General features: G+C 57.8%; 1 protein-coding gene across 1 annotated transcript; it reads right to left on the reverse strand.

Annotated features, from left to right (window-relative positions):
• Positions 1-10,174: 10,174 nt before the first annotated feature.
• On the reverse strand, positions 10,175-11,299 carry NKX2-2 (NK2 homeobox 2; the record flags this gene model as incomplete). The annotated part of the gene is made up of 2 exons (XM_084203670.1): positions 10,175-10,737; positions 11,044-11,299. 2 exons carry the CDS (start codon positions 11,297-11,299, stop codon positions 10,175-10,177), a joined length of 819 nt encoding a protein of 272 aa, XP_084059796.1.
• Between the last annotated feature and the right edge of the window lie 255 nt (positions 11,300-11,554).

Raw genomic sequence — 11,554 nt, forward strand, 5'->3', positions numbered from 1 at the left:
GGATGCACCCAGGGCCCCTCAGGCCCCCTTTGGAAGGGATTCCCAGGGAGGAAATTGATAAGGAAGTCAATAACAGCACGTGTTTGAAGTGGGACTTCAGCTCAGGGCTGGGAACACTTGAGGAAGCTCTGGCCACAATTAAGCACTTAATCAGGAGAGAGCGGCAATTTCCCCAGCGCAGGAACCACCACCGAGTGCAGATCCAGAGATGGGAGGGAAAAGTGTCTCTGTGGCAATTAAGATCCCTTCTGATGGAGCCTGGGAATGGTCTCGTGGAGTGACTTTCGTCGCACAGTGGGTGCCAGGAATTTTCAGAAACACAGACCCTGCTGCCTCAGATGCCGCTCAAGGAGCAAAACTGCTCCTCCCGTGCCGCTGCTGCTCGGCGGGTCCTCTCCTGCTGACACTGCTTCCCCTCCTTTGCCATAACAGCTGAATTTTCTTCTCTTCTCCCCCCCAGGCTCTGGCTGGAGACCCCACGCAAGCATTCCAAGGATAACAGGTTTCCCAGGCGGTTTTCTGGATGCAGAGCTGCCTGAGGAAGGTGCTGGTCCCTCAGGGGGATGGGCTGGGGCACCTGCCCTGCTGCTTTGTGTTGTTTTGGGGCTGGTTCCTCTCCTGTGCCTCACCCAGCAGGTGGGGCTGGGCTGGGCTGGGCTGGGCTGATGATCTCCCTGCTCCCATTTTTCTCTCCCAGGGAGCTGCTCTGTGCCCAAGCTGTGGCAAATTCAGCTCCATGTGTGAGCTCTCTGCTCTCCCCCTCCTTCCTAATCCCAAAGTTTTCAGGGCAGATCTGGGAAGCACTCGGTGCTCTCCCCAGTCCTTCCGTACTCGATTACAGGTAATGCTGTCGAGGTTTATTGTTGCTGTTTTCTGGTTTATCGCCTCTGTGGCTTCTCAGAACTTCTTGTTCCATCTCCAAACGGCAGTGAGCACGGAGCCTGTCACCACCAGCGTGCATTCTCCTCCTTGGAGCACCTGATTCAGAGTCTCCTGAAGTCACTGGGAGTTTTTCCAGTGGATCTCAAGTCAAGGCTCTTCCAGGCTGGCGCTGGCTTTGATGGGCTTCGAGTGTGGCACACGAGGAACAATGGGCTCCTTGTTCCTCTCCAGCTCCCCGGGAGCTGTGCTGAGCCGTGCTGAAATCATCCCCAATAAATGCAGATTAAACCCTTGTCGTTATTTTGGGGGGTTTCAAGGGGCACAGACAGAGCTGGGGTTGCTCTGAGTGCAATATGCCTCTGAGAGCTGCGTGGGCAGCTCTGGAGGTGGAGGAAGCCTGGAGTGGTGGGAGTTATTCCTTAAAAACTGACAGTACGGATGAACAACCTGTCAGAGCAGGTAGCTGGAACATTTTTAGCTGTTCCACTGCGGTGTTCCTGCCCAAAGGTCCCTAAGGCAGCCAGGGGAGGAGTTAAGGGTGGCTTTTCCCCCTGCCGACTCCCAGGCTGCAGCCAGATGGGATGGAATAAATCTCTCCTCACATGCAGCCAAGCCAAAACAAATATTGTGCAGTGATTAAGTGGCAACCCAAACAGAGGCAGGCATCCTGTGGGCTGAGGCAGGAAACCTTGGGCTGCAAACCTCGAGATACCTTGACTTAATTTGATTGCATATTTGATGGCTATCTGGAGTGGCCCATGAATTATTGATGGCCAGGAGAAAAGCCACTGTTTGCCTTAAAAATCAAGCTGCAGCAAGTAGAGACAGAGTATTTAGGGGTGTAAATGCTGTTTGCATGGGGCACTGGAGAGGTCCCTGCTGGTGACCAGGGGCAGGAGCTGCTGGAAGGACACGTGGAATTCTCCCTGTCTGATAATCAATGGGTATCAAGGATTAGGGAGCAGGAGCAGCCAAGCTCTTCAGCTCCCCCGTGGCTGAGCTGGAGCAGGAAAACCCCAAAGCCAGGTAGGTGCTGTTCCCTGCCCTCACCTGCCTCGGGGTGTGAGAAGAGCCTGGCTTTGGAACGACGGGGTGGAGCTGAACCGGGATTGCTCCCGGATTCCTGTTTGAATCCCGGCACAATGGCAACAGCCACATGGAAAATCTGAGCTTGTTTATTATTTTCTTCAAGCCAGTGGCACAAACCCGGTAATGTGCCCAGCCAGATGGCGTCAGGCACGCCGCTGAGTTGATTTATCCCTTCACAGGTGCTGGGAGATCCAGGAAAAAAAGAAAAAAACACCACATTTTCCAAAGTCAAAACCTCCCAAAGTCAAACGAGGTGAGCTGGTGCCTCTGGGCAGCCACACAAACCAGGAGAGATGGAGCTGGATGTCACATGGGTTTTCCCAGAGCCAGTCCCCACTGCCACAACACTGCCAAATCCTCACTGAACATTTTTGCTGGCACTGGAGGTGACAACATTTTGATGCTGTGGCTGTGTGGCCCAGCTAGGGGCCACTGATGTGTTCCAGGGGGACTTTGGACAGGCCAAATTTTGGGTGGGCTTCTGTCAGGCAGGACCACGCAGCACTGGGGCTGCTCTTCCATAACCAGGCATTCATTATTTGTTGATTATTTGCAAAGCCTGGGTTCAAGAGGAAGGGAGGAGAATAAAAATTTCTCCTGAATGGACTCCACCAGGGCAAAGTGACTCCCAGTGTTACCATTCCTCTTGGCTTTTTAGCTCCATCGTGCAATCTGTTTATTGATTAATTTTCCCAAGACTTTGTGTGGGAAGGGAGGTTGGATTTCCTGCGTGTGGGGTGCTCTGGGATGCTCCAGGAAGGAGTTGGGTGCACAGTGAGTGACCATTCCTCCTTCCCTCCCTCCCTCTTGCCACAATCAGCTCGCTTTGCTCTTTGATGGCTCTGGGGTGTTTTATTTTCGCCTCATTCAGAAACCTTTGAGAGAACTGAAATACAAAAAGCTGGGGACGTTTCCATTGCCTTTTTGCCATGTAATATGGAGTTTTAAGTGGCCTCACTCAAGAGGGACCAATCAAGGAGCTGCCTGAAACCCACAGCAAACAGCTGCCACCCCAAGTCACCGCTAATGACAACGCTAAATTCCCTTTTGTCCTGGGTTTTCATCCAGCTGTTCCCTAACTCTGAGAGGGACATCAAAGGCAGGTCCTGCATTTATCCAGAGCTTAAAAAGCATCTCCTGAGCCAGGAGGGGGTTTTGCCCTATAAGGCCTTTGTCTTTGGGAGTTTGGGACGTTTAGGATTGCACAGGGAGTTTCCATCCTGGCTGCAGTGTGGCAGGAGGAGCTTGATGAGGTGCCTGGCACTGCCAGCACTTCCTTTGGGTGTGGAAATCCATGGATCTGGTGCAGATGAGCACAGACAGATTGGGATGGCCACGATGGATGAGCACCAGTGGGGCCAAGAGTCCTTGAGGATGGAGGGGGTGGCAGGGAATTCCCAACATCACCCCCTGGGAGGTATTGAAGGGGGGAAAAGGAGGTTTGGGCTGGTGGCCCCTGGATCTGGGTTTGCATGTGTCCAAAATCACTGCTGATCCCTTCCCTTCCTCACCTGTGATGGTCTGATGTGCAGCCAGGGCCTCTCTCCCTGCTGGGGGAACTCCAAGCCCCTCTGGATACGTGTGGGGCAGCATCTCCTCTCACTCCTGGGGCAGGACAAGGCTGGCCTGGGAGTCACTGGTTTAGTCCTGGGCTCACCCCGTGGGCTCTGCCTCACACCTGCCTCAGCCAACGGGGCTCCAAAACCACTTTTGTGGGATTGCTGTGGGATTTTGGGAAAACACCTGGGGAAAGAACCCAGGGGTCACTTCCCTGCAGCTCCCTCTGAAATGTATCAGGCTGATCCCTGCCATACTCAGGGAATGAACAGCACTCCTGCTCATGTGCAGGCTGTGGAAGGAGAGTGCAGCCATTCCCAAACCGCTGGAGCGGCAAGGGAAGGGTAAAGGGGAGGAAGAGGATGAGCAAAGCCTTCGGCCACACAGCTGCACCCCCGGGGAACACCTGCACCAAGGAGGGTTGGGAAATTGTGTTATCTGTGGGCTGTGCTGCCAAGAGCCCCTCTGTGGTGTGGCAAAGGATGGGGACGCATCCCCGATGATAACTGAGGGATTTATGGCCATTTCTACCCAAAATTTATCGAGGCTGAATTTGGGGTTAGGAATCCTGTGTAGTGCTTTCATCTCTTTTAGGAGTCAGTGACTTTTGTGGGACAGCTCTAACTGAAGAGGGGATAAATAATGCCTGGATAACACCTGTGAGGTTCCACAGTGGGGTAAAACTTCCAGGGATGGTTTTTTTAGACTCTTGAACAACCAGAGCTGAACTCTTTTCCTTCAGACACCTCTTCCCTGCAGGATGTGTGTGTAGGAGCCAGGAGTGGTGCATCCCACAGGTGGTGGGGAGGAGCAGCTCCATCCCTGCACATCCAAAGACACAGCCACTTCTTGAACCTGTTTTTTCCCCCTGGAATAGTTGAGCCTGCTTGGCCAGACCCAATCAGAGGCAGTGATTTGACAAGCATGATTTGACACAATTTATTTCTTGCAGTTTTTATCTCATGGAGAATTTCCTCCCTGAATTGGGGCTGAATCCCACAGAAAGCAGCAGGTCCCAAGGCAGGATCTGTTTGTCCAAGTGGGCCTGGAACAATCCCAGGGAGGTTTGTCTGAGCTCTTGGGCTTTCCCAACAGATCTGGGATGTTTTGCATTGAGAGCATGGATGTGACTCCTGGTGGTTTAATCCCAGACGTGTCAGTGGAACTCAGGGGCAGTGCATGAGCCCCACTGAAACTGCCCAAACCTTTGTATGGCCCAATAAAATATGTTCAAACTTTGAGTCTTGTGGCTGGTGAGACTTGTGGGGCCTGTGGGAGGGAAGGACGCTGCACCCAAGCACTCTGCAGCCTTAAATCCTCCTCTTTCTTTCTTTTTTTTTTTTCCCTCGATCAAGTGCTTGTCCTTTGCAGCTGAAGCATCCCAGGTTCTCTGAGTCTGCTGGGTATTTAAATATTGGGGAGGGAGAGGAGGTGGGGACAACATTCCTCAGCCTTGGGCAGGAGAGAGGGAGGGAGGGAGGGAGGGAGGGAGAAAGGGGGAGACAGGGAAAGCAGGAGAGAGGGAAAGAGGTGAAGAGGGAGGCTCCCAGCTCCCCCATGGCCCTTGGAGGGAGTCCCCTCCGAAGGGAGGAGTCTCTCCTGTGCCTCTCTCCTCAGAAATTCCCTGTTCCTCTACATAATTACTGTTAATTAGCGGCAGTGTGCAAAATGCAGTTGGATTCGCCAGCGCTGAATGAAACCCAAAATTCAGTGAGCCATCACCTGGTGAGGGGGAAGCCCAGGGCTGTCCTGAGGCACTCACCTGTTGTGCCCGGGTGCCTGATTCCCTCTGAGTGTTCAGGCTGTACTGTCCCCAGTGTCCCCAGTGTCCCCAGTGTCCCCAGTGTCCCCAGTGTCCCCAGTGCAGGGAGGGAGCTGTCGCCGTCCCTGAAGCTCCCTGTGGGGCGGCAGCGCCGGGAGGAAGCCGTGGATGTGCTGCTTCATCCTCCCCAGCCCTCCGGAATTCCACGCTGTCCTCGCCATCAGTTTGTTTGTTCTTCCGGCGTGGAAAGGGCGAGTGCTGAGCACCAAACCCTGCCCGGGCTTTGGGGACATTCTGCTTGCCCCAAATGTGGCGCTTGGGGAGTTTGAGGGGTGGCACCGGTCCCCCATGAGGGTCAGGGGCCAGACCTCGTCACACCCCGAGCTCCGCGCAGGATTTCAAAGCGATGTCCCCGGTTTAGGGCTCAGGCCGCTCCTCCTGCAGCGGGGCGAGGCTGGGGGGGTCTGTCCCACCCTTCCAGCGGCCCGTCCCTCCTCTCGGTGTCACCGGGCGGCCGCGAGGGTCCCGTCGCCGCGGGGTCCCGGGGGCGGCCCCGACGGCGCGTCCCTTATCCAGCAGCGCCGCCGCGCGGCCATCCCGGCCCGGGGACGGGGGTGCCTCTGGGGACAGGGACACAGAGCCTCGGGGTCCCCCGCTCTGCCGAGCCCGGGGGCGCGGAGGGGCAGCGCAGCCTCCGCCCCGTCCTGCGCCGGGCTCCGCGGGGCTCTGCTGCCTCCCCGCGGCCGCTGCCCGGGCTCGGGGGCCGCGGAAAACACGGGGCTCGGCGAATAAACCAGCGGCAGCCACCCGTTCAAAGCGAGGAAGCCCTCCGGGGGTGCTTTTCGGGGTTGTCATTTGCGGGGGAGCCGGCTCAAATCTCCCGGAGCGCGGCCCAGGGTCGCGCCTCTCCTCGCCGCTCCAGCGCCGCGGCGGGGCCTCCCCCCCGCAGCCCTCCGAGCCCCGCCGGCTCCTTAATGAACCCCGCCGAGAATTGCCCTGGCGGTCGGTAAATATTGGCTTAGCTTCCCCTTGAGCGGCTCCTCGAGCAGCCCCGAAAAACCCACAGCGCTGCCGCCTAAGCCCTACAGTCAATAGGGGACGGGGGAAGTCACCGCCGGGCTCCGCCGGGACCGCGGCGTCCCGCAGCTCCGGCCGCGGGAGAAAACCGGGAAAACCGGGGGGAAAAGGAAACGGAGCGGGGCCTGAAGCTCGGGCTGAGCTTCCAAATGCCCAAATCCCGACCCGCAGGCCGCGCCGCGACCCAGCCCCGCCCTGGCGGCCGAGAGGGGCTGGCCGAGCTCCCGGGGCTCGCCGGGGCTGCCGGGGGCCGGAGGGGCCGCACGCCCCTCGGGGAAGCCTCGTCCGAGCTCTGCGGGCCCGCTCCGAGCCCGAAGCAGCTCCGGGCACCGCAAGGATCCCGCGCAGCGCTGGGGCGCGGAGGATGCCCGGGCTGGGGGCTTCTCCCCGCTGTTTTTCTCTTTTCTCCCCTGTTTTCCTTCCCATCCGTTATTTTTCTTTTTCTGCTTTCTCAGATTATTTTTTCTTCCTTCGCTTTTTCTTATTTTGTTTTTTTATCTTTTTCTTTTTCATCTTTTCTCTTCTTCTCTTTCTTTTCTTTTCTTTTTCGTTTTTTCCCCCCTCTTCCCTTTTATTTTTCTATTTCCTCCCCTTTTTCTTTTTTTTTTTCAATTAACCGTTTTTCCTTTTTAAATTTCTTCTCTCTTTCTTCATTTATTTTCCCATTTTCGTTATTTTCTTCCCTTTTTTCCCTTCCCTCTTTTTAAAATGAAACAATTTATCTCCCCTATTATTATATATTTTTTTTCTTTTTAATTTTTGTCCCTCCCTCTCCTTCTTCCTCTCTCCCTCCCTCCCTCCCTCAGCCGGCCCGCCTTGCACAACCAGGAGCGCGGACAAGAAAGGGCCATTTCTCCGGGAGGCAGCGGGACGTGCCAGCCGGGCTGGCGGTACGGCCGGGCCGCGCAGGGAGGCGGCAGCTGCAGCCCAGCCCGCCCTCAATGCCGCCTTGTTCTGCCCCGGCCGCCGCGCCGCAGCGCGGCCGCGCAGCGCGGCTCCGCGGGCTCCTGCCAGGGGACGCGCTCGGGGCTTTCGGAGGGGGGGCGGGGGGGGAATTTCCTGTGAAATGAGAGAGAAACTTGTCGGAGAAGAGGAGAGTCTCTGTTGGCCTTCAAAGAGAGAGCAGAGAGAGCGGGATTCTTTTTCCTTGCGCCCCCTCTTTTTTTTTTTTTTCTTTTTTTTTCTTTTTTTTTCCCCTTTCTTTTTTTTTTTTTTCTTTTTTTTTTTTTTTTTTTCCAGAATAGATATAGCACGAATTTTTAATTCGCCTGCCTTTCACAGACAACAATGCTGGGTTTGAAAGCTGGGCACAATTTGGGTTTTGTGAGGGGTCCCCGGCCCAGCTGGCCATATGGGATACAACATGTAGAACATGCCGAACAATGAGCGCGAGTGACAGCCCGAACAAAACGCGGAGGACACCGCTCCCTGACTCCGCGCTCCGCATCAATGCCGAGCCCCAAAAACAGCCAAGGCCGAGGCAGGCGAGGCGCAGGGAGGGCGTCCATCCCCCCCCGGCTCCCGCACCGTCTCTCCCGGTTTTTCGCCGGCTCCTTTGGCTTCCTTGGCTGCGGCTCGTTAATATGCACGCCTCTAACATGCTCACCTCCCTGCCTCCCCCATTGTGCTGCTCTCTGAAGTCTACTGTATATTGTGCAAAGATAGACTGGCCCGGCAGCACGGCAGATATAAGGCCACGGAGGTTAGGGCCACACAACTGGTTTGATAGACTCGGCACAGCCCGAGGGGAAGGAGAGGGGGAAAAAAAAAAAAAAAGTGCCAAACCAAAAAAACAAAGAAAAAAGGGGGGAAAATGGGGATTTTTTTTTAAATTAAAAAATAAGTAAGGAGGGAAAAGTGACAGTTTTCCGTCTGTCGGGTCCTGGCTCGCACGCCGGGCTTGGAGAAGGGAAAACCGGCTCTCGTCCCTGTGTCCCCCTCGGGTCTGGGACAGCAGCAGAGCTCCCCAGGGTTTGGCTGCCCCGCGGAACGGCCTCTGTGGTTTGGGGATAGGAGTAGGGATGGGAAAAGAGCGGAGGAAAAATGTAGGAAAAGGATAAAAAAGCCCAGCGGCGGCGCGGAGGCTGCGCGGGGAGCCGCGGCCGGCGCAGGATGCGCTGGGGCGGAGAGGCGCGCTGGGATCGACGGGGCCGGGATGTCGGAGGGCCGGGATTTTGAGGGATCGGGATGCTGCGGGGCCGGTACCGATCGTCTCTTCGGCATTGAACTGCCCCGTCCTGGCCGGGCTCAGCCCCGCCGGACGGGGCGGGCGCTGTACCGGCCCCATGGCTCCTGACAAAAGCCTCTTTGGATTTGTTTTCGTTTTTTGAAGCATCTTTAGCAGCCTGAACGCCGCAGGGGCGGGCGAAGAAGCCGCTGCTCTGCCGCAACACAACCCGGGCCGGGGCTGCGCCCGCCCGGTCCCGGCCGGGCTCGGTCCCGGTCCCCGCTACAGCCCGGCAGAGCCGCCCAGCCCCGCCTTGCCTCCCTCTTGTCTCTTCTCCCTCCTCCTTCGAGTTTTTTGGGGGGGTTCTTCCGGTGTTAACCCTTTCTCCTGCCCTGCCTGGGCCGCCGGCGCATCCCCCGAGGGCTGACCCCGAAGTTTCGCGCTCCCTCCCGTTCGCGGAGCTCCAGCCCGGGGAGGGGGCACCGGGGCGATGTCAGAACCCAAATCTCAGCGGCACTGAGGAGCAGGAAAGCGCACTCACAGACAGAAAATAGGAAAATATAAATTCTCCCCGCTCCGGTTTTTCGCCGGCGGATGAAGCCGACGGGCCCCACCAAAAAAAAAGCCGATTTTTTTTCCCGAAAAAAGAAGCCCTGCGGGTGCAGGGGGCAGCGTGGGGCCCCGCTCGGCCGTGTCACCCCGCGGGGACCCGGCCGGGCCCAGGCAAGGCTGGGTCGGGGGATGCGGGGCGGCGGCCGAGGCGGCGACTTTCCGTCGTTGTTATTGGTTCCTTCTCTACCATTTTCCCTCGAAACGCAGCTTAAAAAAAAAAAAATTAAAATTCGTATTTTATGGCGGGGAGGCCGGGGCGGGGCGGGGGTGCCCAAGGGGCCGCTCTCCGGGCGGAGAGGGTTTCATCGTCCGCGGGGCTTTTTCCTCCGCTCGGGAATGGTTAAGGGGGCTCCCAAATGGGAGAGAGCGAACGGAGCGCCCCGGCCGCGGCTTAGGGCAGCGACAACGACCGCGGCAAGGTGCAAAAACACCCCCGCTAGCAGCTGTCGGGGCCGCCAATTGCGCTCGAAGGACAGCGCCGGAGCTCCCCTTTTGGGGTGCCCCGCGCGGCGGCCGCACCCCGTTCCTCACAAAATCACAGGAGCAGCGGGGGGATTTTATTCTTTATTTTTTTTTCCTTTTTTTTTTTTTTGTAATTCTGACGATCTCCCCCCCTCCCCTTTTCCTCTTTTATTTTATTTGTAGGTAGACAGGACCACTCTGAATGGCGCAAAAAATTTCTGTAAACAATGACGCACAAAAAACACCTCCCTTCCCTTACCCCCCGCCTCCCCCCGAAATGAAACCGAACCCCCCCCAAAAAATGGAGGGGAAAAGAAACGGCAGAGGGAAAGAACCCATAATAATAATAATAATAGCAATAATAATAATAATAGCAATAATAATAATAATAATAATAGCGTTTCCCTCGCCATTCCTTCCCCCGCAGTTTCGATTTTTTTTGTTTTTAATTTTTGGAGCATCAGTCTGTCTCCTTTTTTTTCCTCTCTCTCTCTCTCTCCCGGTTTGTGCCTGTTAATTCTGTGTTTTCCTCCGTTCTCGGGGCGTGTGCGCGGGGCCCGCAGCCCTCACCAAGTCCATTGCTGCGCCTGTACCAAGTGGTGCGCTGTGGGGTACTGGGGGCTGCCGGCCGCGCTGTACTGCGCGTTGTACTGCATGTGCTGCTGCAGGGACTGCGCGCTGTACGCCGAGAACGGGATGCCCGCCTGGAACGTCGCGGCTGCCAAGTCCTGGGCTTTGAGCGTGTGGCAGGGCTTGCCGTCCCTGACTAGCACCGGCACGGCCACCCGCCGCGGCGAGGGGAGAGGAGTCACTTCCATACCTTTCTCGGCCCGCGCCCGCTTCATCTTGTAGCGGTGGTTCTGGAACCAGATCTTCACCTGCGTGGGGGTGAGGCGGATCAAGCTGGCCAGGTGCTCCCGCTCCGGCGCCGACAGGTACCGCTGCTGCCGGAACCGCCGCTCCAGCTCGTAGGTCTGCGCCTTGGAGAAGAGCACCCTCCTCTTCCTCTTCTTGCCCGCGTCCCCGCCGCCCACCGCTTCCTTCTCGTTGTCGGGCGACTCGTCTGCCGACGGCTCCGGGGACTTAGCCGAGGGGTCCTGGCCGCCGCCGCCGGCCGCCAGCCCGTGCACTGCGGACAAGCCGTGCCCGGTCAGCGGAGGGGGACGGGCCCGGGGAGAGCCCCTCCGCCGCCCCCCGCATCCCTCCCGCCGCCCCCCGCATCCCTCCCTCCGCCCGGCCGTGGCGGGATGGAGGCCGGCCGTGGAGAGAGGCAACCCCCCATCCATCCATCTATCCATCCATGGCTTCCCAGCTGGAAGCGGCGCTGCCCCGTGCCCGGCCGGGACGAGCCGCAAGTCCCCCCTTCGAGCCGCATCCCTCCCCAATCGCCCCCCACGGCCCCCGGTCTCCGCTGCCCCGCTCCCCCGCCACTCACGGGAGTACTGGATGCCCTCGGCGCTCGCCAGCCAGCGCGTGTAGGGATTATCGCTGTTATCATAGAAAGGACTCTTCAAAGGCAGCGTCGGAACAGCGTCCAAGGGGGTTTGTCCCAAAACTCCCGCTTTCCTGGGCGGCTCGGGCGCCTCGCTCTCCTCCTCGCCGCCCTCCGCCGAGCCGTCCTCATCGTTGGTGTCGGGGAGGTCCAAAATGTCCTTCACCGAGAAGCCCGTCTTTGTGTTGGTCAGAGACATGTTCCGGCCAAATTCCGCCTGGGAAAGTTGGAGCCGCAGCTTGGCCGAGCCGCCGGGTCACGGCTGGGCACGCACACGCCGAGCGGCGACAACGACACTGCGCAGGGACACGGGGAGGGAGGGGGGGGCACGGCACGCGTGGAGAAGGGGGGAAAAAATAGAATAATAATATGGATTTATAGAAAAATAAGCGGCGGGGGTTGTGCGGGAGAAGCGGCCGCAGCGACGGGTCTCTGCGGTGGTGGTTGTTCTGCC

The sequence above is a fragment of the Fringilla coelebs genome (assembly GCF_963513975.1).
Source record: "Fringilla coelebs genome assembly, chromosome: 3".
NCBI classification, from domain to species: domain Eukaryota; kingdom Metazoa; phylum Chordata; class Aves; order Passeriformes; family Fringillidae; genus Fringilla; species Fringilla coelebs.